The sequence below is a fragment of the Schistocerca gregaria genome, chromosome 2, assembly GCF_023897955.1.
Source record: "Schistocerca gregaria isolate iqSchGreg1 chromosome 2, iqSchGreg1.2, whole genome shotgun sequence".
NCBI classification, from domain to species: Eukaryota; Metazoa; Arthropoda; class Insecta; order Orthoptera; family Acrididae; genus Schistocerca; species Schistocerca gregaria.
The window spans coordinates 172,186,133-172,212,396 of record NC_064921.1 but is presented as its reverse complement, the minus strand read 5'-3'; the positions used below and the strand labels follow the sequence as shown (position 1 = coordinate 172,212,396).

At 38.2% G+C, this 26,264-nt stretch overlaps 1 protein-coding gene across 1 annotated transcript in view; it reads right to left on the bottom strand.

Moving 5' to 3' along the window:
• Positions 1-26,264, bottom strand: part of LOC126336611 (diacylglycerol kinase eta) — a 1,405,164-nt gene that overhangs the window by 148,497 nt on the left and 1,230,403 nt on the right. The window contains 3 exon segments of the mRNA XM_050000480.1: positions 8,791-10,159; positions 19,333-19,512; positions 24,268-24,351. Of these exon segments, the coding sequence (XP_049856437.1) occupies positions 8,791-10,159; positions 19,333-19,512; positions 24,268-24,351 (1,633 nt within the window).

The window sequence follows — 26,264 nt, the reverse complement described above, 5'->3', positions numbered from 1 at the left end:
TGAATATACATCTGCTTCTATCAGAAAGCGTCAACCAACCAGGAATTTCTTCATGGGACCAAACAGATGAAAGTCTGATGGTGCAAGGTCTGGACTGTATGGTGGATACGGGAATGCCTCCCACCTAAATCTGGTGATTTTCTCAAGAACAGGAACAGCAACATAGTGGCAAGCATTGTCATGAAGAAGTTTAAAACTGTCAGCATTAATGTTGTGGAGTTTGTAACAAAGAGCATGAAGCAACATAACCAAAGTTTCACTGTAGTCTGGAGAATTCAGTGGTTCCATGTAGAGCAAAGCTCATCTATAACAAACCACGTATGTCCCACAACACTGTCACAAGCGCTTTCCTAGCATATTGACTCACTCTGAATTTTTTTCATACTGGGAAAGCAGCATGTGTCCACTATAATAGAGGCCTGCTGGGTTTTGGATGTGTAGTAGTATGCCCATAACTCATCACCAGGGATGATTACTTTCACAAAGTCATGCCCATCTAGGGCATAATGCTTTAAGTGATTCAAGCTTGTCATTATTTGCTGGCCCATGTGGTTGTCTGTCAGGTTCTCAGGCACCCAGCGAGCACTAACTTAATGAAATTTCAATGTGTCATGAACAATATACACTGAATTATAGGAAATGTTGAACTACAGTGATAAGGGTCACAGTTGCACATTCGGTCATTCAGATTTGCTGCCTCAATGGCTCTGACATCCTTCAGGGTTACTGCTGTTACCAGCTGCCAAGAGCATGGTGAATCACTGAGGTTCAAACAGCACTCTTGGAAGAATACACACCATCTGCAGACATTTTTACTGCCCATACAGTTGTCCCCATAAACATCACGCATGTCCCTCATAATCTCACTTGTTTTATGCCCTTTGGCCCACAAATATCGAACTACACTTCATTGCTCTTCACAGGTTGATAACAGTACCATGCACGCTATGTTTGTTTTGTAGTACAGGCTGTAGTACACACTGCACGTGAAAACAAAATAGCCTCTGTAGAGGAAACTTCAAACTATATCATTGTGAAATTTCAACATTCCAGCACAATACCAGGAGAAAAAATTCTTGTGTGTTACTTTCCAATCCTCCCTCAGAGATGTAGATGATTATTCCTACGTATTTTATGGTAGTTACTGTTTCTGGTGATTTGTCTCCAATACAGTTATTGCACTGCAGTGGAGTTCTTCACCAAGTTTAATTTTTTTAACAAAAAACAGACACATACTATATTAGTTTCGCTGTTCTTCTGATTCACTCCAGCATTACCCTCACTGGCCCACACACAGATTTTTGCAGCTTTGCTACTCCACTGCAGTTAGTGAACTCATGTGATATTATCATCACCAATAGTAGGTTGGCAATGAGGAACATTTTCACTGTCTAGTACTTTCACTATGGATCCACAGTTTCCTGTATTATGGAAACAGCTGGAACAGCAGTAGCATCAAGAACAGCAACAGAAGCAATAACAATAATAATCAGACCAGGAAAACATGCAACTATTACAACTGCTGCCACAGTCAATAGCACCACCATTGCTTTTTGCTGCCTTCAATGGAACAGAAGAAAAATGTAATCTCTGCTTATGGCATTTCTTATTCTGCTGAAGGAAAATTCATTTTCAGGCCCAGCTTGGCATTGTGCTGTATTGTATCTTATAACTAGAGACTGGATTATATGCACATGCATGCTGCATATGCATTTGCATATTTGCATGCAATAAATTGTAATTGGTCCAATAGTATTAATTACAAGTTAATGCTGTTCAAAAAAAAATCATGGTTGTATGTTGTGTTTTAAATAAAATATTATGGAGTTCTTGAGCGTGCCCCTCTGCGTGTGATATATCTCGAAGTTGGTCCTGCACATATTGACTGTTTAGCTGCGATTTTGCAAATTTGTAGAAAATGATCTCAGAAAGCCCTCTTCCTAACTTCTACCAGAGAGTATTCAGCAAATATCAGCATTCTAAATGTGCGGAATTTTTTGCGTGGCCGGTGCTCTTCCTAGTAATTGATATGCACAGGTTTGACTTTGAGATATAATGCACACATTAACTACCATGTTTCTTTTAATTTTTTATTTGATCTTGCATATTTTGACACTTTTCATGAATTTTAAGCATTTTTCATGCATATTTTAAGGATTTTATGATGCATATAATCCAGTCTCTACTTATAACTGTCACTTACATGAAGTGGTATAAAAGTTGCAACCATTGGCTGGTTCTGGCATAATTTTTTCTGTTGTGATTTGCTGAGAAACATCATAGTGAGGACCTCACATTGTTGTTGCAAGACTTTAATTTAAACAATGAAAAAACAGATGTGTCGGTCCTATGAGCCACGTATCACTGAGTTGCAGGGCTTATCCTGCCATTGCAATTTCCTATGTGCATCATGCAATATATCTTATGCACCATCAATAATTCATGGTGTCATTGCTTGGTAAACACCAGAAAAAACAAAGGCATTAAGTTTTTTAGACTTATCATTTGATGAGGTAGCCATTTCTGCTCAGCAAACTTTTGATGACAAAGTTTGCATTTGCACAATATCTAGCAAATAAAATTTAGTTATGTTGGGATCACATATATTTCTAACATTGTGACCACTTTCAGTTCTATCAAATCACTTTCAGATCTTAGTATGTCGGCTACAAGAGTAACCCGTCACATTCTATAAGTGATATAGATATTGATGTTGCTTACGGAATTCGATGGATTACTTTTTATGGTAAGGATATTAAGGAGAAGCATTACAAGTGTGAGCAAGAGTTACTGCTGGCCTTCCTGAATCTTAAGAAGGTGTGCACTGCAATAAGGCAGAGAAAACTTGGAGAACTAAGGTGTGCAAAAGTACACAGTTGACAGGATGAAAGAGATCCACCACAGAAGTAAAAGCAATGTTAAAGCTGAAAATGAGGCAACAGATTAGATAAAGTAGAGAAGGGGGTTTGAAACAAAGATGTGCTCTTTCATGCTTAATTTTTGTCACTGTCACGGATGACATAATTTACAAGGTAGCAAAAACAGTAGGAGAGGACAGTGATAAGTTAATAGCCTTATGTGATGAGCTAATGATCTGACAATGGGAATGGTTTATCAATTCTCCTATATGGCTATTCTGGCCTATACTTTTGAAATCCGAACAATGAAGAAAATACAGTTAAGGAAGACACAGACATATGTAATGAAATTTCACAGATGCAGATTGGGAGTAACAAAGATGTGCTGAACCATAAGTAAAGAGATCAAGGAGATGATAAAGGAAGCATCCTTTCAGAAGAGATAGAATCATTAAGGTGTAAGTGGTATGGGCATATAAAGACAACCATGTGGGATACAATATGAAGGTAGATACATTAACAGGGTGTACATGCAGACAAGGAAAAAAGAATCCTGAATTTTTCCCTTGATTCCCAGTTAAAAATACACATCTTCCCGGGTGAAAACACACTTTCACCATGTTTCGTGACAGCATACTTTCCCTTGGAACTGTAAAACTTATCAATGGTTTGAATGGTAAAGGTTTTAAATGCTGGTGTAGAACCTCCCAGCACTTTAGGAAATGAAACTCAGTAAAAAAAAAAATGCATTTTGGAAAGATCTTTGATGTGCAGTGACATGTAAACTGCTTATTTTTGTATTACGAAGCTATAAATACGAAACACAGTACATTAGTTTCTGAAGCGCTGAAATCAAGATTGTGATGTGCCTTTGTCAGAGTATCATAGTTCACATCATGTTATCTCACCATCAAATGACAGCAGATATCCAAAGCATAGGACATGTGATGTAGTCAGCCACCAGCAACACCACAGTTAAGTAGCACAAACACACAAATACGAAAAGTTCATGGTTTACATTGATATATGCATAACATAGCTACAAGACAAGCTAAGCTTTCACATATATTGGTCTTTCTTGTGTGCATTACCCTTTAAGATATCTCAGGCACAAATGTACCAGTAAAATTTTAAATGATGACATAAATGTCTGGTCTTCTGGGCCCAAAATTTTTCTAAGTGCCAGGTTCTCAAAGTATTAAGTTTTGAATGAGAGTCAAACACTCTGTGATTTAAGAAATTCATCACACATTCTCACAAGTAGCATAATTCATCTTGTGTAAAAGGAAATTTACTTTGAAAGTAACCCATCTCAAAACCACCATTTTCCCACGACCATTGTTATGCTAGGCTCATCAAAAGCAATTTGTTGTTATGAAGTATTGCAAAGTCTTGGTCCTAAAGCCATTGACACTTTTGCTGTCAGCAGACACTTGTGTGGGCACTCTGTCTTCTTGTTGTCAATGGTGATCTTTCCTTGGAACGTAAGTTTTATATTGGTGTTTTTCTCTTGTTTATGTTTAATTGGTGCAGTGTTATTCTGCAGTAGCAGGCAAAAGTAAAATTCTTTGTTAGAGTATCAGTTCTTACCAGTCAAAATTTAAGGCAAAACTAACACAATGGAAAATTTTGTGGAATTCTAAAAAATTCCTGGGTTTTTCCCAGATTTCCTAGTTGTACTGGGGCATATACACCCTGAGGTCTCAATGTAAACAACCAAGTGGAAGATTAAGGGGTTGCCAGCTGAAGTAATTGAAGAGAGTACATGGAGAAAAAGTAAAGACAAATAGTGTGGTGGCTGAAAAATTGAGTGGGATATAGGAAAATGAACAAAACAGACCTGGCAACTGGCTGGAAACTGTAACTGATGATGATATGATGATGATGAGCAGACTCCATTAAAGATCCAAGACATAGTTGACAGGAAGAATGTTGTGAATAACCATCTCAAACACAGTCATGTTTTCTAAAATTTTAACTGAAACTATTCACATTTCCTGGGCCATCACATCCAACCTGGTACTGCTGATTCCTCCAAAAACAGTTAGGAGTAAACCACTTGTCACTCAGTATTATCCTTGTCTTAAATGTGTTAATCAGCTACTTTGACAAGGCTATGACTTCCTAAGATCATGTTCTGAAATGAGGTCCATTCTGTCCAATATTTTGCCCACCACACATAGAATAGCTTTTTGTCATCATCCCAATTTCTGCAATACCCTTGTCAGACCCTACGCTGCTTCTGCACCTGTCTCCATACCCTATGGCACTTACTGCTGTGACTTTCTCTGCTGTGAGACTTCCCCTATGCACCCCCCCTACTACCACCTCTATCAGTGCTGTAACTGGCAAAACATATACTATCAAAGGGAGAGCCACCTTTAAAATGACATTTTATATCCCAGCTGTTAAGTAAACGCTGTTCTGAATTTTACATCAGCATGACTACCATCGAGTTATCAGTTGCGATGAATGGGCTTAGGCAAAGGGTGTATACTGGTAACACACACTATCCTGTTGCAGAGCATGATCTACAACATGACAGCCATAACCTCGGTGCCTGTTTTACTACACGTGCCATCTTGAGTCTTCCTCTACACCCCAGTTTCTCAGAACTCTGCAGGTGTCAACTGGAGCAATACCATGTCTTTGTTTCTCGCCACCCACCTGGTCTTATTTTATGTTAATTTCTTTGGTCTCAGCATTTCTTCACAGTAACTATTCCTTTCTTCATTCCCTTTTACTTTTCTGTATCTTTCATTATCTGGTCTATCTATTTTCTGCCACCCCCCTCCCCCCAAATCTCTAAAACATAAACTGCACTTAGCTTTTCATGCATAATGTTTTGGCAGTATCTATGTCTTGCATTTTAAACTGTCTTCCACCTTCTGGCTCTCAGGTTTTCAAATCTAATCCAGTGCAGTCCCCAACAATCAGTCTTTCCTTCTCATCCTGTCCAGTAAGTTTCCTGATCTGGGATTCTGGACAACTTTTCCAAACTCAACCACCTTTCCTATACCTCACCAGCCCTTTTCTTTCACTCTTCTTCCCTCTCCTTCAACCCCTATGTCAGAAGAAGGACCTACTGGTCCCAGAAGCTTACAAACTTGAATATTTATTATAAGTGTGTTCTCCTACTGTCAAGTGGTGAGTAGATTTTTTATCTATCAAATTACATTATAGATCTAAAAACAAAGATGATATGACTTACCAAACAAAAGCACTGGCAGGTCGATAGACACACAAACATACACACAAAATTCTAGCTTTCGCAACCCACGAAAGAGGGAAGGAGAGGAAAAGACGAAAGGATGTGGGTTTTAAGGGAGAGGGTAAGGAGTCATTCCAATCCTGGGAGCGGAAAGACTTACCTTAGGGGGGAAAAAGGGCAGGTATACACTCGCACACACACACATATATCCATCCGCACATACACAGACACAAGCAGACATTTGTAAAGGCAAAGAGTTTGGGCAGAGATGTCAGTCGAGGCGGAAGTACAGAGGCAAAGATGTTGTTGAAAGACAGGTGAGGTATGAGCGGCGTCAACTTGAAATTAGCGGAGGTTGAGGCCTGGTGGATAACGAGAAGAGAGGATATACTGAAGGGCAAGTTCCCATCTCCGGAGTTCTGACAGGTTACTGTTAGTGGAAAGTATCCAGATAATGCGGACGGTGTAACACTGTGCGGAGATGTGCTGGCATTGCACCAAGGCATGTTTAGCCACAGGGTGATCCTCATTACCAACAAACACTGTCTGCTTGTGTCCATTCATGCAAATGGACAGTTTGTTGCTGGTCATTCCCACATAGAAATCTTCATAGTGTAGGCAGGTCAGTTGGTAAATCACATGGGTGCTTTCACACGTGGCTCTGCCTTTGATCGTGTACACCTTCTGGGTTACCGGACTGGAGTAGGTGGTGGTGGGAGGCTGCATGGGACAGGTTTTACACCAGGGGAGGTTACAAGGGTAGGAGCCAGAGGGTAGGGAAGGTGGTTTGGGGATTTCATAGGGATGAACTAAGAGGTTACGAAGGTTAGATGGATGGCGGAAAGACACTCTTGGTGGAGTGGGGAGGATTTCGTGAAGGATGGATATCATTTCAGGGCAGGATTTGAGGAAGTCGTATCCCTGCTGCAGAGCCACATTCAGAGTCTGATCCAGTCCCGGAAAGTATCCTGTCACAAGTGGGGCACTTCTGTGGTTCTTCTGTGGGAGGTTCTGGGTTTGAGGGGATGAGGAAGTGGGTCTGGTTATTTGCTTCTGTACCAGGTCGGGAGGGTAGTTGCGGGATGCGAAAGCTTGTTTCAGGTTGTTGGTGTACTGGTTCAGGGATTCCGGACTGGAGCAGATTTGTTTGCCACGAAGACCTAGGCTGTAGGGAAGGGACCGTTTGATGTGGAATGGATGGCAGCTGTCATAATGGAGGTACTGTTGCTTGTTGATGAGTTTGATGTGGACGGACGTGTGAAGCTGGCCATTGGACAGATGGAGGTCAACGTCAAGGCAGGTTCACCTCCCCCTAAGGTAAGTCTTTCCGCTCCCGGGATTGGAATGACTCCTTACCCTCTCCCTTAAAACCCACATACTTTCATCTTTCCCTATCCTTCCCTCTTTCCTGACGAAGCAACCATGGGTTGCAAAAGCTTGAATTTTGTGTGTATGTTTGTGTTTGTTTATGTGTCTATCGACTTGCCAGTGCTTTTGTTTGGTAAATCACATCATCTTTGTTTTTAGATATATTTTTCCCACGTGGAATGTTTCCCTCTATTATATTCATATCAAATTACATTATAGAAAATATATGGAGTAATTTTGTATTTTGTGGGACACATTTCCTTTCCTCTCAATACAGTGGGAATGAAAAAGAAGCAAATAATGGTAGAAAATTAATAGAAGAACCTGATGGCGTACGGGGAAAAATATTAAACATTGCAATTCATCAGACTGGTATGAAATGAAACGTAAGCAACACAGTAAATTAAAGTAACACAGACATCCAGCATGTATGCTGGTGTTCTGGAGAGAATGACTATAAGACACAAAATCAGCAACTTTCTTCTCTTCTAACAATTTTGTGAATATTTTTCTCTCATTTATTGATAGATGGGGATTTGTTTCTTGTGTGTTGGCAACAGAGGCCTTGAAATCAAATATATAGAAAAAAAGAAATAAAAAAAAGCTTTTAAATGAACAGCAAAAGAGAGAATAGCAGCCCCCTTGAAGAAACTTACATAAAACTGAAACTCTCAAAGCTTTGATCTTGAACCAAGCATATACTCCATAATCTTTTGTATTCTTGGCACACTCTGAAGCATCTGGCTAATAAAAACCTTGTGTGTTCCTCTCATTTTTGGCATTTTGGTGAGTGCAAGCATTCCACATGGTTTGTTTTTTCTACTTGTTGTTTTTTGTTATAAAAGCTATTTGCTTTCTTTTTAAATAAACAAAGCTATTGTCATAAATTTCTTTGAAAGCTGCCTTTTCAGTCTTTGCTTCTGAATCAAGTGGAACTGAAGTCCTATCTTTCTTTCTTTTTTCTTAAGTGATTACAGATATGTGATTTTAAATAGGAGAATTAAAAGTTAAGTAACTGAGATAAGAAATGAAAGAATCACTCAAAAATATCCTTAGACTTAATCCTTCAGTGAACACCAAGAAAAAAATTAAGATTTAAAATGCCCTTCAATGATGATGTGCTTGGAACAGCTTTTATAAACAGGAGAAAGGAATATGATTGTACTAAATTCTGTCACTGTTTGGAGTGGCATCATTTTTCCAGCCACACTGTTACTTACTGTCTGGCAGCCATTTATATGGAATGTGGCGATAAAGGGAGAAACACACAACTGAACATCCACATCCATGTTGATGTGTTAGAAGTAGAGCGCTATTACTAGAAAATAACTGTCATCACTATGGAGTACTTACATTTTCCAGTGCTGTCATCACTGAATCTCCGGTATACTGTGGCCTCTCTGTCATCAGAATGTGCAGGAGATGGTGGGTCAACAATTACACTAATCACTGGGGGGAAAATATTAGGGCTTACACTTGGTCGCTCACCAGGACCTTCATCTGGGCTAATTAAGCCAGCTGCCTTCTGACCCATTATATGATATTGAAGCAACTCTTCATCAACTTCAGATGGTGTGAGACTTGGTCTATGTTCTACTTCACTAGTAGGTGGTGCTAGTTCTCCACTAAGGTTATTGTTAGAGCCCTGAATCTGAATTTTAACAACATCTAAATTTTCACTTTCATGTTCTGCTAAGGCCTCACTTTGTTGAATAGTTGATTTGTCAGTCGCAGTTTTACGTACAGGCTTTATTTGTTTATAAAAAGATCGTCTAGCAATATCGTTGCCTTCAGAAAAATGGGCCAAACTGCAGCCCCTTACAATTTTGGCAGTGTTTGTGCTTTCTTCATCCAAAGGAATTTCATCTTTCACTAACGGTTCTGTCTCATCCTCGGGAGAAGACACTATTCCACCACTATACACATCAAAACCTGCTGCTACAAGTTCACTTCGTAAACTTATCTCAGATAAATCTTCACCTTCCATTAATGTGTCTGTTAAATGGTGCCTTACCACAAGATCAAGGTCATCATGCTTTATTACCAGAGTGTCATCCTCCAAAGTATCATCTGCAATTTGTTCACTATTGGGTTCCATTTCTGTAGTCTCTGGTGAATCTATGTGACCTAAATCTTCAAGGCACACAACAGATATTCTCCTGGCAACATCACGCTCCCGCATTTCTCTTTCTTCTGGACTAAGAAGATAATCCTGGTTTTCTTGTGGCTTGCTGTCTATCAAATCCGCTACTGCTGGAACATGAACTTGAACTGTAGCTTCAGTAAAAGCACTTTTCACGTCCAAATCACACTTGGGAGAAGCATCTGGACTGATAACACTCACTCCTGATTCACTTGTTTCTGAACTGTAAGATTTACTTGCGTCTTTGACAATAAGATTTCCAATATCCTTAGCTTCTTTATCACTCACTGAAGATCTCCTACTGCTGTTGTCATCATCAGAAGGCACTGTAAGGAATATCTCAACAGGGCTGGGACTGCTGGATGGAACACGAGAAGTGTCTGCTGGTGGTTCAAGGCTGCGTCTTCTTGCTTCCGCATCAGCAAACTCATCAGGGGCAGGCAGTGTAAGCATTTCATCATATGCTGAATCTCTTCTCAAGTCTGGCAAAGGTGAAATAGATGTCAGGCGTTCTGTGAGAAGTGGTGACGGGCATGGGCTTGGTTCAGTGCTGGATGCTGAGTCAATTGAAGAGAGTACCTGCAGGATGGATAAATCTTATTAATAAAGACAGCTATTTGGAATTGTAAAAGTGTTAACAAACCTAATACTTATGGTTAGTATTCTGCAATCATTCAAAATTTTTAACTATTTAATACTATACAAATCCCCTTTATGAGGTTTCAACCAAAGAATTTGCCCATTGTGGGCTACTTACCACACCCTTTTACTTGTTCTAGCTGTGTGACACGCCTCTGAGGGGACTCGACAGAAAATAAAGATTATAGCTACTTAGCACAATACTATCTGTGGACCAGAGAAATATCAACACTTTTACTGCTTGTATGGAGGTGGATGCAAAATAAAGTTCCGTACTTTATCGCTCAGAAAAAAATGGGCAGAAGTCTTCTTAGCATTAATACAAAGATGCACATGAATTAATGGAAAAGAAACTTTCAGAGCAATGTGAAATGACCAGAGTTATCAGACAAGTTGTTGCAGGTAAGTGTTGTATGCAACTACAATGTCTGGTATGAAAAACAAAACACATAATGAATGTTATGTAATTATCTATTTAATCAAAATACAGTACTTCCTCTTGTATTTTTAGACAGGGTATGTTACTGGTTTATTATTGGCATCACTTTGTGAGAAAAAAATGAAGTGTTGCATACTTATTGCATTAGCCTTAATTGTTATTTTCTGTTCCAGCTGTAAAAGACAATACTGAATATTGGGCAATAATGTTTTCACACACTCTTAATCTTTATTGTCGTACCTTGCTCTTTTCTCCTTTCAAATACACATCTGTAGGATCTCATAACCAAGTTTTTGGAGTAAATGTGCTTCTAAAGCTGTTACTTTGATGGAAGATGATCACAGCATGCATTAAACTGCGGAAGTATTGAAACTACACCTTTCATAATTTCGAGATCCATAATAATGCACAGGAAAACTGCATGTTATGCAAGGAAACAAGGCTCAGACATGGGATAAGCAAACTGACAAGGGAAGACCATTTTTTACAACTCAGAGTTCTCTGTAGCTATCACACCACTACCATTGAAGCACAAATTCTAGACCATCAAATTTGAGGGGCCAGTGTTGCCGAGAAGAAGCCAGACTTCAATGCAGGAGACCTGCTACAGGACCAGAACCCATCAGAGAGTATCGCAGAGATCGACTATGTTTTGCAAACGAATATTGCAGCTGGAGGCTACAACAGTAGGAGCGAGTGTTGTTCAGCAACAAGTCATGATATGGCCTGCATGAAGTAGTCCTGGAGAAAGGTATTCTCCTTGCACATTCTCATCCACGGCACCTCCAAGGTGGTTCTCTGATGGTGTGAGCAGGAATCAGTGTGACTGCAAGGATGGAGCTGGTCTCTGTTGAGCATGGGAGATTTGCTGCGCACTAATATGTGGAGTGAAGCCTTTTGTTCCATTTACTGGAGATGGCTTTACACTACTGTATGAGAATGTATGCATGCAAGTTGAGAGAACTGTGTGAAAGTTTTTGGATGAAGAGGAGATTCATGTTATGCCTTGAATTGCTCATAGCCATGATTTGAATCCAACTGAGCATGTATGGAACCAGCTGGGAAGAAGTGCCTATCAGCACTATTCAGAGGCCCTACAGCACATACAGGTGGCCATCATGAAAGAATAGGAGATGATACTGTGACTAGTGTCATCAAAATTCAACAACTCAGGGGCAGGCATAAAAGATTGGATGCTATGATTGGTGTGAAGTATATACAAACAAAACAGAGGTGCATTACCTTCAAGAGCTTCCTTAAAATGTGCTGGTGTGTAAATCCATTCACGTTTCTTCCACATCTCTGGCTTAATTTGTTTATAATTTTCTTTTCTTTTCTTTTCTTTTCATTGTTCTGTTGCCTAGACGGGACTGTACCACAATATTTTATCATGAAATAGTAAATCAGTGTCATAAAAGAGACTGGAATTTGAATTTTTTTTTAAAGTTAACATGTTGGGTTTTTTGCGCCTGTTAGTATATGTATCACAGATGAAAAACAATGACACTTGCTTGTATGAGTAAGAACTGTTGATCATAGTGTAGCTGTGCACAATTGTTTCTTGACCTTGAACTGTGTCATTCTTGAATAGTTACATAAAAATTCAACAACCCAGTGGCATTATGTGAACAGTTTATCACAGATATCTGTTTAACCAGAAGACAGAAACAGCAGAGCATCTATGCAGTCTCATAGAAGAAGAAATGCGTAAATGTTCTGAGCAGTGAAAGGAATGAAAACAGACATGAATAGACTTAAATGAGTCCTATAGTCCTTCGAAAGCAAGTTGGCTAAGCAGCTCCTTCCAGCAGTACATGAATGAGAGCCAGACATTGTTGGCTTCCAATGTGGTGACATCTATTGTGCAAAACATTATGCCTGCCAGTTCTAAAATAGGAAACCTCCAGCTGTAATTAAAGTTAAGAACAAATTTTTGACATTCTTAGAAATATTAGAGAGAAAATATTATGATGACGGGTATATTTTCGTTGTGTAGATCTATCCGTACCTAATTACATTCAAACATGTACTGATAATGTACTTGAATGGTTTATTACTTAGTATTACAGAAAAATAAACACAGTAGATATATGTAACTTGTAAACAACAAAACAGTAACCAAGGAACAGAATAAACATAAAAACAAAAGTTATAACTCCATTAAGTAGCCAACAACATTATTCAGTGCTCCAAGCAGCGGATGCAAACTTGGTGGTTTACCCCATTCATTTGTTGTCGTGCAGTCACTGAATTCGCAACACAACTATATCTATGGGTGGTGCGAACGGAACTACCATGTGCGAACACAGCAGTCGATGTGAGTAGCGGTCGCTACAATGAAAAAGATAGATTGCTACTCATTGTAAAGATGACATATTGAGTGCAGACAGGCATAACGAAAAGACTGTTACATACTGAGCTCTCAGCCAAAGCCTTCTTTAAAAGAAAACACACACACTTTCACACAAGTCACAAGCAAGAACATATTTTTGACATTCTTAGCGGTATTATAGAGACATCCTGGCTGCAGCATACAGAGATAGCAGTCATATATGTGTGTGTGTGTGTGTGTGTGTGTGTGTGTGTGTGTGTGTGTGTGTGTGTGTGTGTGTGTGTGTGGGCGCGCGCGTGCGCTTTTCTGAAGAAGGTTTTGGCCAAAACATCAATGTGTAACAGTCTTTTAATTGTGCCTGTTTACCATTCAACATGTCACCTTTACAGTAAGTAGCAATCTATCCTTTTCATAACGCAGTACTGTTGATATTCCAACCTGGACTTTCCATTGTTACATAGTATAGAGATCTACATCATATGAGAATTTCATAATTTTTATATGGTTTTTGTAGTAGTTGTAGACTGTTAACCTCATACTTGTTATGACTTAAATAATAATAAAATTAGAAAAAAGCATTCTTTCCTTATGCTTACACATATCAAATAATCTGCAATATGAAACTTTGAAGAGATCCATTCTTGAATGAAATATTTTGGTAATCAATGAAAAATATGTATTTCAATGAATTCAGTAATTTTCAAGTTATGGCATGATAAGTTTCCAAGACATGAAACATTACATCAGTTTCATAAAATTTAACATGACTCCAGTCCTAACTGAAATTAAGAACATATTTTCTACATGTTTAATGACACTGTTGAGATCTGTATTTACATATTTTAATGTGATTTTTGTAGGAGAAACAGACTTTAAAGTTATTCTTTTTATGTTATGGAAAGTGGAGCACTGTGGTAGCTGCCTGTAAGCAAGGCTAGTCACAAGAATTTTGCAACTTCTGACAATGCACTTAACATATCAACTAATTTAAATAAAAGGTAATCATCACTATTAACTACACAACTGTGCAAATTTGCAGCAGCAATCTTGTTTCTTTTGTCAGACATCATAAATAATATTTTCTGGCAAATCAAATCATCACATCTACAGTAATCTGATTTTCCACAGTCAGTCACTGACTTGCATATTTTAACTCACCTGCTTTCCTTGACCAATTCCTCCTACTATCAGATCCAATAGAAATTGCACACTATTCTGAGTGGTAATAGACAACAAAGCAATTGGGAGAAATTTGGACTATGGACTATTAACTCCTATGTTTTTGTTTTCCTGATTCTTGGATAGAATATGTGTCATAGAATACTTTTTACTGTAGCTGTGCAACAAATGTATAATGACTGCATAGGAGTGCATGCTGCTCTGGAGACATCCATTACATCAAAACACTCAGCCACACTGCTCTTATTACAGATATCATCTCATTTGGCTGGAAGCTCCTTTGAAAATAACATTTCACCATACAATCCTAACCCACAAACAAAAGAATCAGCGCTGAAGCCTGCCAGTTCCAAACTCAATATCAAAATGATCCTCCTCAGTTTCCCCAAAACATATGCAATCATTGTAGAACTCCTTCTCTTTAAGCACTGACTCCCAACACTTCCTGAACCATATCTTCAGACATTTTTCTGCCTTATTCTTGTATTAACGGTGATCTTAAGGAATTCTGCTCTCTAAATATCCGCTCACTAAGTATGGGTTTTACTCTAGTGACACTTGACCATAGGGAGTACAAGAGAGAATGTACCAACTCTAAGATGTTTAAAAGTGTTCCACATGACCCCATTCCACCCATCTAGACTGAGATGCAAATAATTGTAAAGTCTCTAGACCTTCAGAAGATCTGATAGGTGGCACTATAGAACTTTTTACCTCTCCTGATTTGCACAACCCTGCCCTTTACCTACTACCTGAATGCACAAAGATAATAATCCTGGCTGTTCAGATGTGGTAGCATTCAAAGTTTCAAACCAAACGGTTCTCAACTTTGGATGACCAGCTCAAGCAACCTATCACCTAGTACCTCTCATTCTATACAAGAATAACAACCACTTGCAGGAGCATCTCACATCCATTTCCTCCTCCTAGCTGCAACATCCCTTGTCACCATTAATATCTTTCTGCATCAACATAGCACGTAGAAATAGAATCTCTGTCTTAAACACTACCTCTCCCAGTGCCCAACCGAGAGTCTCCCAAACACATTGCTCAACATGCTAACCAATTTCACCTCGACACAAAAACAAATCGAGGAGGTGGTTGAGGAAAGCACAAGACTCTCAATATATGTTATCTTTTTCAAAGATTACAGAGAGGAATCACACCTCAACTCCAAATACTCTATTGTGCCCCTAGCATGCTGGCCGGAGTAGCCAAGCAGTTCTAGGTGCTTCAGTCTGGAACCACGCGACCACTATGGTCGCAGGTTCGAATCCTGCCTTGGGCATGGATGTGTGTGATGTCCTTAGGTTGGTTAGGTTTAAGTTGTTCTAAGTTCTAGGGGGCTGATGACCTCAGAAGTTAAGTCCCATAGTGCTCAGAGCCATTTGAACCATTTTTTGTGCTCCTAGCACAATAAAAAATTCACTAATGATATCTTAGAGTTCTGGACCCACCAGCAAAGAAGAACTCCTTCACTTCATTTAACAGTACAGCTCATTTTCCTATCCAAAATTTACTTGATTCTTTTCCAAATGTGAAATGATTTGGAAACACAACTCACGATCCACTCTGCCAGTACCTATCATTATAACTTCACAGTGAGAGAGATAACAGAGGGGATACTGACTGAATGCTTAGAATGACGATGTTAATGGTCACACATTCATTTGACCCATGCTGAGGGCATCATGTAAGTGCTACATAACTTGAAAAAACAGACACCTCAAGACAGATGCCAATAATCCCATGAAAACCTACTTCTTACAAAGTATCAAGAACCACTATTGCACATGGTATCTAGGAATATTCTATAGCCTCCTACATCTAACTGAGAGTGCAAAGACAAGATTAGACTAATTACAGCATGCACAGAGGTATTTATGCAGTCACTCTTCCCACACTACATAGGCAAATGGAAAATGAAGAACCCAAGGGCATGGTACAATGGGAAGTACTCTTTAAATGCAATTCACAGTGGTTTACAGGCTGTGGATGTAGATGTAAATGTACAGAGAGAAAAATATGGAGTGGGTCAAGTGGTGTGAATGAGAAAGTGTACAAACATTCCTGCAAATTTTATGACAAGAGATTAGAATGATCGTAAATACTATTTCTCAAAGTTTTTTTCTTGTTGGTACACCATATCTCCCATATTTCTTAATCAAAATTAATGAAGAAGACATCATTTTGAAAATTTTGTTCACCACTTACGATGAAAAATACTAATTTAGTTTAAAGTTATTGTTTTCATTAAAGAACTTTAGTCTGAAAACATTTTTATCAAGTTACTGTAGAAGATGTGTATCGATTGACAGCCTTTATAACTAACATTCACAACAGCTGTTGCTGTTGTTTCGATGCTTTACACAAGTACGGTCTATCATGAGATTTTGGTCATACAAGCTGACAAAAAGAATTTAGAAGGTGCTGTCTATCAACAATGTAATTTTAATTTTGTGAACAAAAGCGGTTTGAGTTATTTACTTGCTTTAAGCAAGCATCTGAAGTGTATGAATGAACTGAATTGTATCAATGTTCATCATCACAGATAAGTACTGTTTAATTTTATAACCTGATTTGCAGCTTGATTTCACTTTTGCTTCCTTGTTACTTTCACAGCATTTGCTACATTACCTTACACTCCCCAAGTCTTAACACCACTAACATGCATATTTATTTTTATAGTTTAATTCTTTGTTACTTTACACTATATGCAACATTATGTATCACTTCTTGTAATCTAATTACTATTAATCTGTATAAAAATTCCTAAACAGTATTATTGTAATCATGATAGTTTTATTGCCACAATATTCAGTGCCACAGAAATCAATGAACAAAATCTTTAGCAATTCTATTCAACAGTGATTCTGTGACCAGAAATGATGATTGTACAACAGTTAATGAATATACATTTCCAATTTGTTACCTGGAGAGGCATAGGTTTACCTTAGTTCTAATTCTGTCCCACTTGAAGAAATAAATAACATTTAACCACATCCCCTAGAATTTTTGAACTCTTTTAATCTGTCCAGTTTACCACCTCTCAATTGCTTTTAACTAAAAATACTATTGTTATGTTAATTTGAAGTTTACTGCTACTCCTGAATTAATTAATGCTTTAAGATTGTTGTGATTCAATTAGATGAGGACATCATCACTGCTAAATTCATTGACTGCTCATACACCTCATTAACCTCACACCTTCTGACACAACCTAGCCTTCCCAAACGACAACAATTCCCAAGAACAGTAGCTTTCACTGTGACCATTAATAAGGTGTAAGATCAAATGCTTCAAAGGGTGGACTGTATTTACAAAAACTTGTTTTTTCACTTGCAGTCATCTGTGGCTTTTTCATGGGTTCACACATTTGGTAATATTTATGTTTGTGCTACAGACATGTACATCCAAAATGTATACGATGATCACATTATAAATGCTAACATTCATTTCAAAGAAGTTTTCTAAAATAAAGAAATTTTAAAAAACAAAATTAATCTGACTGACATAGCATGTGCTTTCATATGCCACTATTATGAGAAGGATAGATTGCTACTCACCGTATGGCGGAGATGTTGAGCTGCAGATAGGCACAACAAAAAGACTGTCAAGAAAGTAAGCTTTCAGCCAAAAAGGTCTTCATCAAAATTAGACAACATACACTCATGAGATCGCAACTCACACATACATGACCACAATCTGGCTACTGAGGTCAGATTGCCAGCAACAGCACATGATGGGAGAAGCAGCCTTGGTGATGGGGGTAGATGACAGCTTGTTGGTTGTCATGCTCATGTAGAACGCAGCACAGTGGGCACTTTGGCATGACAACCAACAAGCTGTATTTTACAGCATTCTATGTTGGCTTGACATGTAACCAACTGCCTACTCACATGAACAGCCGCCACCAAACTGTGGCAAACCCCAAACATGACCATAACTATACAGTTGCTGAACATGCTGCATGCAACAACACAAATGGCTTCAACAGATATTTCACTAAGTGAGCCATTGGGACACTCCCTTCCAGCACTAGATATTCTGAAATATACAGGTAGGAATTGTCTCTCCAGCATATCCTGTACTCCCCTTGGCCTAAACAACTGTTAACCTGTTTCACACTGCCTCACATTACCTCTCCCCTTCTCACTTCTGTCCACACCACTCCTTCCCCAACCAGATCATGGACTGCCTCGTCCTAGCACTCTTCCCCCCCCCCCCCCTCCCCCCTTCCACTCTCTCTCTCTCTCTCTCTCTCTCTCTCTCTCTCTCTCTCTCTCTCACTCTCTCTCTCTCTCTTCACCCACCTCTCTCTATCCCTCTACCTGCCCCCTCCAATTCTCCTCTTCTTCCCCTCCTTTCCACCCCTCCCCCTTTCTTTCTTGCCTTCATGTTTCCCACTTCATCTCCACCCTCCTCTCATTTTCTCTCTCCCTTCCTCCTCTCTCTCTACCTCATATGTGCTCTAATCTCTGAACTCCTTTCATCTTGTTGTGCAGTTGTTGAGTCATCAGTGGAAAGACTTGCATCACACTATCCCAGTACCCCTCCTTTCCTCATGCATCCTTCTCCACACCCTCTTAATTTTCATCTGCCCAAGCAACAGTCACTCTCATCATGGCCACAAGTGTGTACTTTTGGGCATCTGTGTGTGTGTGTGTGTGTGTGTGTGTGTGTGTGTGTGTGTGTACCAGAGGAAGAGCAAGAGCTCAAAAGGTAGTATAAATAGTTTTCTGTTGTGTGTTTCTATGCACCACACATCAGTCAGTTACAGGTGAGTGGTTGCCTCTCCTTTATTTTACATATTATTACATACAGGAATTTCCATTGGTGATGTAACTGTATTTGTAATACACTTACATTTTGGTGTATAGCTTGATTTATTTACAATCAATTTGCAACTTATGCAAGTACAAGTAAGTACTAACATTATTTACTACAATTACTAAAAGACACAGTAAACCTTACTTTTTCCCATCAATATCTCAACTAAAAATGTTCATGTTGATTTACAGAGTAACTTCCATTTACATTAATTACTCTTGTGAGATTGTAGACCCTCTCTTTTTTAATTTCTTATTTTCATAAGCTGATATTTTCTACTTCTCAAATGTATGAAGGATATAGTACAAAATGTAAAATAATAAAACTGAGAACCTTTAACGAGTCCATTGGCCGAAGGTCATGCGACCTCTTGCGCTGTTGCTGCTGCTGCTGTTGCTGTTGCTGACTATTTTGCTCATCAACAGCTTGTTCCGTATGTTCCACTAACTGCCTTACTGCTTTCTTAAGGCTATTTGCCCTCGACATTAATGCCTCTTTTTGGGCAAACTGCAACTACAACATAAGAAAGTAGCAAATATTAGCATATATCACAAATTTTCTTCCTACTGTGTAATCTGTGAACAGTAACACACATATTGAAAATTTCCACACTCAGATTTACAGCCTGTATTAGTTTCTTTAAACCGCTGTTAAGAGGGTATCAACTTGTTACCCAGCCAAATAGCATTTAACCCATTTTTTTCATTTCATTGCTTTTCTTAATTTAATGTTCATTTGTCAATACAATCATTAGAGACAGTTCAAAGGCACAGGAACCAGTAAGGAAAGAGTCAACTGTCTTACTGAAGGAATTATTTCAAAAGTAATTTGAGGAAACCAATTAGAAACCTAATGAGAATCTATTGTAGGACTGTATTCATGTATTTATTTACTGTAATATTTAGTAAAAGTTTTCTTCCTGTTTATATTATTCATCCATTCACAGTCAAATACAATTTTGTATGAATTCAGTAATCTCCTGTAATCAATATTTTATTTACATTATATTGTTGTTATGTAAATTATATTTGAACTCTGATCAATTTGACAGGCTCCATATCCTTATGATTCACTTGGTACCTGGATCCATGGAACATGAAATAAATAAATCAAATTAAAAAAAAAAATAAATACATTATCTTCTCAAAGTATCTCTTCCTGCACTTAAAGGTAACAACAGGCAGAGGTATAATTGGTAATGTGAAAATATCAGACACAATTGGGGGGGGGGGGGGGGGGGGGAGAGTCACATGTCATAGGCAAGAATAGGAATCAAAATTACGACATAACATTTTAACTTTGAGAAGATCATTAGAGATGAGCCTGAGTTCAGTTGGACAAATCCGAGACAGAAAATCAGGAATATTTTTTGTTGAAGGAAACCTGAAATGATTTATGAAACTGATAAAAAAAGGTGTAATCAGTATAGTCAGGTGATGATTTGAATCCTGCTGCTGTTGAATAGGAGCTCTATAGTTTGACAAGTTTGCTACCTTACTTACTTTAAGAAGCAAGAAAAAAGTGAGTTTGTAAACAAGATGCAAGCAAAGTGTACTAAGTGATATCCTGGCTGCAAGATGGCGAAGACAAAAAAATAATTGTACTGTCAACATCAAAGTTAATGTACCATAAAATTACTATCACTGGAAATATATGATTTTCATAAAGAATAATACTTATGATAGGTGCAATAATAGGGAAAGTTATAATGTATGGACACCCAAATAGTGATGAATATAGGCAAGGCAGAAATATTGGCTGTTCTGATAATAAAGATATTATGATAAGGTCAATCATAAAGATGTACAGTAATAAGAGGAGACAGAATGGCTCTAGGCCACAAGAGCACAAGTGTGGCAAGAATAAAACGTTATGAGAGAATGAAATGTGACATAGGACAGGAGGATGCTACAACAGTTAAGACAGAGGAAAGGAAATCTAATTCACAAAAATGAATTGATAGAGAGGTAATGTAAATGTGACAATAAGCAAGTTTGGTAGATGACTGAAGTAAGAAAAAGCATTCAAGGAGTGAGAAGGAACAAAATGAACAAATGATGGAGTTAAAACGAAATTATGGACAGAAAAATAAATAAATTTATAGGTACAATGATCAGTACAGTACCAAATAATGAGCTTGTGAATGCTGTGCCTCAGACTACTACGGACAGTCAAGGCTGGCATTTTGGTTATGTTCATCCAAACACGTATGGTAAACATATCAACAAAAATAATCAACGTTTGAAAATATAATATGAACAGATATAAAATCTTCTCACCAAGTAGTGGTAGGAGCAAACATGAAAAAATCTGAAAATGCGTGATCTTCTGGCAGAAGGCTTGGGAGAAAAGGTAGAGGGATGAAAGGAAATGCCTGTTGAGATTTAGAAAAAAGGGAAGAGTTACAGAAAAGTCACTCAGAACCCCAGGTCAGGAAAGACTTGCTTTACACTACGAAAAGGAAAGGTTGATTGTTGGTACCTGCGCTGGATAAGGTTTAAAAACCTGAGAACTTAAAAGATGAAAGAATTAATAATAAGCAAGACAGAGATTGCTGATGTCTCAGGGTTTCAAATCTTATCCTGTGCAGGTACACGCAATGGCTTTTCCTTCTCATACTTTAGTAAGTCTCCCATAACTTGGAGTTCTGGGTTGTTTGCATAACTCTTCACATTTTCTAAACCTCACCAGTCATTTTTATGGGCTTCCAGCCAGTTCCACCTTCATTATAGGAGTAATTTCCAGCTGCACTATGACATGGGCAAGGATGTCAGAAAATCTATAGCACAGGTGAGGCACCTGGGATAGGCTGTGGTTGGCCTCTGTGGGTGAGTAACTAACTGATTACGCCTCAAAAAGTGCATTCTCTGAGACAAATTAACTAAGGCTTCCACTGACACAACAGAAAGTAGCAAGGTCAGTAAGCTATGAAATTTGTGGATATAACATAGCTGGAAGTGAAGAGGAGAAATTGTGAGAGAAGGCAGAACAGCTCCATCAAATTAAAGTAGAAACATACAAAGAAGAGAAAATAATCTGAACAACGATACATGGTAAGAGGTGACTTATTTGGTTACAGGAATTATGGAAAAGACAGTACACAAGAGGAAATTGCTTATTCATATTCTAACTCATTCAGTTCAATATACACTATACTGTGAATAAAATTACTTGATAGTTGACACTCCATGTGTTGGACATGTCTTCCTCTGATCAGACCACTCAGTTTTGTACCTGAACTGTTCACCATTGCCCAACTGTCACAGCAAATGGTCAAATAACTTCCAATGCCTTGTCTAGCTTTTTTTTCTTCTTGTGTTTGAATCCTGGGTTGAGCTCTTTTATTTTGTGTTTCATGACCTGTCAGAAACACACACGCATGCTCACACATGTGTGCACATGCACATGCACACACACAATATGATAACAAAATATGAATATTTCGTATACGCCACTAGCGGACAAATACTGGATGAAGGCAGAAAATTATTATTGCAACTGGTTACAAAAATAAAACAATTTAATGGTAAAGAAGTATTCTGTAGCGCAGTGGTGACATCACAGACTGTGGCAGAGAAGGAGGTGGGTTCGAACATCACCAAATGAAAATATTTCTTTTTCTTTTTTAAATATTTACCAAAATTACCATTATTATTTCAATTAATTGGTTTCAAAAAAATTTATTTTTAATGTTTTGCTGCATCATTTTCATCATCATACTTTTTTATTTGCTCATATTTTTCTTCCTATCATTCTGCTTTCTTTTGGGATCTGCCTGTGTTGCCCATAACCTGTAAATGAGTTCCAAAGGTGAGAAGTTACAGTTCACTTTTAGTGCTGAAACTGAATTTTTTTCTGTCTTGAGCTTGCTAATAGAGATCAGCTTTAATCACTGTGAGCAAAGCAAGCACGATAATTAGTTCTGCTGCAGGTTGCTGACCACTCTTTTCTCAGAGAGACTGCACATGAAGATGTTGTGGTTCGGTTAGGACATGAATGTAAATTCAGGGCTGCAAAATGTGCTGTCTGCCACAGTTCAGTCATTGGCCATTTAAAATCATCTGTTGACTGAGTATCTTGTGTGCTCATCTTACCTAATGGCAGCAGCTTCCAAAATTGTTCTGATTTACGTGAACAGCATTTCAGCACTCATGAAGCAACTAGCATGTTTGCGTGTCATCTATAACCAAGCGGTAGCCAATATGGCAACACTGTAGCACAAAGTGATGGATGTCAACTATCAAGTAATTTTAAATGGACTATAGTAATGAAAATCATAACAAGTTAGATATATAAAAAGGGAAATTCACATGAGAAAGCATAAAATTATGAGACATAATGGCTGGGCAGTAACCTTTCCTCCCCAAGGTATGAACAAATAGCTTCAAAAGCTAGGATAATTTCTTGTACTTTTCTTTCTTTCTCCAGTACTAAGAATTTCACCTCCAGAAGGAAAGAACTGGCAAGCCATTCTGTATCTTCATTTTGTCAGACTAGTTTGTGAGACAATGTCAGACTTATAGGAATACATGTGGTTTCCCTTAGTTTGTTTATTTTCTTCGCTACTTAATGAGCAAGTGAGCAGAGACCTCCAATTGTGTTTCTGCAATTCTACTACTAAGAGAAAAAGAATTTGTCCTCTGATGTTTCATACTAAACACACATGGAACTGTTTTCTAACTTCTCATAAAACAAAGCAGTTCAGCGAAAGTTTAGCAGTGTTATGGCCTCTAATATCAAATTTTAATATTTTATGCTTTTAGCATTATTGCTTTTGGCGTTTTCATATGTAATTAGATGTGTACACTTAATATTGCCCTGCAAACTGGCAGAAAACTGCATTCTGCACACCTATTCCCTCACCCTGAGTCACAGCATAATTACTGTTTACTTCACCTAAAGAAGAGGTCTCGCAAATAAAATAATACTGCTCAGGTATCACATTAAGAATTAATTCTTATTATATGATCATTAAATTTCATGGTCTTAGAGGGAGTTACACAACTTGTAGGATATTTATTGATTTAATTTTATGAAGGCTTTTTTCAAGTTATATTATATCAGTTGCAACAGCTAATCTTTCCACTTTCCTCTGGATATAATTTCTTCCTTTTGTGTTAAAAGAGGCACATTTTAGGCTCATTTTTAAATAGCACAATAGTTTATTTGGCTATACTTTTTGGCATACTGGCAGTGTATTCTAGGATACGCAGTAAAGCTTCAATGTTCAGAGTTACTGCAAATAAATATTTGAAATACAATGTTTACCCTTTTTGGCTGAGGAGTTTCTTTCTCAGGTTGTTCCACAATACCCTTTTCTTCTCCTTCAGGTAATATTCCAGTCACAGTTGGCTGAAAAGTAGTAAGCAAAATCAGTGAAATAATGTACTAATTCAATTGGAAACCTAATTATATCTTGTGTTATATAACTAAAATTGAAATGCAAAACTGAAACATAGCTACTAATAGATTCAGGACAGTAGAAGGAGAAGGTTTCCTTACTGACTTCAGACATAGCAACCAGAAAAAGGTGCACAAACACACTAAACACAGGAAAAAATCATTGAACCTCTTTCATTTAGCGTTTTTCAAGATCTCAGAATTTTATGCTCACATATTTTTACAATGCTGGAAAATAAATTCCTCTATAAAGGTCAACATGGTTTCCATAAACATAGACCCTACGAAATTCAGCTCACTCTGTTTGTCAAAGAGATCCAGAGCACCATACACAGCAGCACCAGGTTGATGTTATGTACATCAACTTCAGGAAGGTGTCATTTAATGAATAAAATATATTACCAACGATCAAACCAGGTCATGACTGGAATCAGGACTCCCTCATAGAAGAAACACAACATATACCCATGACAGAACAAAATTGACAGATTTAAAAGTAATTTCACGAACACCACACATACAAAGATTCCAAGACTTACCAAGCGGGAAAGCGCAGGGCAGACAGGCACAATGAACAAAACACACAAACACACACACAGAATTACTAGCTTTCGCAACCGATGGTTGCTTCTTCAGGAAGGAGAGGGAAAGACGAAAGGATGTGGGTTTTAAGGGAGAGGGTAAGGAGTCATTCCAATCCCGGGAGCGGAAAGACTTCCCTTAGGGGAAAAAAAGGACAGGTGTACACTCGCACACACACACACACATATATCCATCCGCACATACACAGACACAAGCAGACATATATGTCTGCTTGTGTGTGTGTGTGTGTGTGTGTGTGTGTGTGTGCGCGCGAGTGTACACCTGTCCTTTTTTTCCCCTAAGGGAAGTCTTTCCGCTCCCGGGATTGGAATGACTCCTTACCCTCTCCCTTAAAACCCACATCCTTTCCTCTTTCCCTCTCCTTCCTGAAGAAGCAACCATCGGTTGTGAAAGCTAGTAATTCTGTGTGTGTGTTTGTGTGTTTTGTTCATTGTGCCTGTCTGCCCTGCGCTTTCCCGCTTGGTAAGTCTTGGAATCTTTGTTTTTAATTTATTTTTCCCATGTGGAAGTTTCTCTCTCTCTCTCTCTCTCTCTCTCTCTCTCTCTCTCCCTCTCTCTCTCTCTATATATATATATATATATATATATATATATATATATATATATATATATATATATATGATCTAACAGATAACGCTGGATGCTTCATGAGGCTGTTCACAGATGTTGTAGTTATCTATACGCCAGAAGATTGTAGCAAACTACTAGAAAACAAACACAGGATTGATGATTGGTGCAGGGGACTGGCAGTTGACCCCAAACTTACATAAATGCCACATATTATGCATAAATAGGTGAAGAAATCCACTACAGTTTCATTACAAAATTGGCAAAAATTCACTGGGAGTAATAGTTACCATACAATACCTAGAAAGTAACTGTCTGGAGCAACCTAAAGAGGAATGACACATAAAACAATTTCTAGGAAAGCTGATACCAGAGTGAGATTCACAGAAAAGATATTAAAGAAATGTACTTCAAACTATGAAAGCAGCAGCTTAGAAAATAATTTTTTGACAGTTCTTGAGTACTGTTCATCAGTTTGAGATCCTTACCAGCTGGGTTAATAGGGGAGATAGAAAAGAATCCCAGGATAGTTTCGTTGGCATGAGAGCATAACGCTCTTGACAGGCTCTAGTATCAGATGCTACAAGAGACACATAAGCATGACAGAGAGATTTATATTGACATTCAAAGAGAGCAAGTTCTGGGAAGAGTCAGACAACACATTACCTCCTCCCACGTACATCTTGTGAAATCAC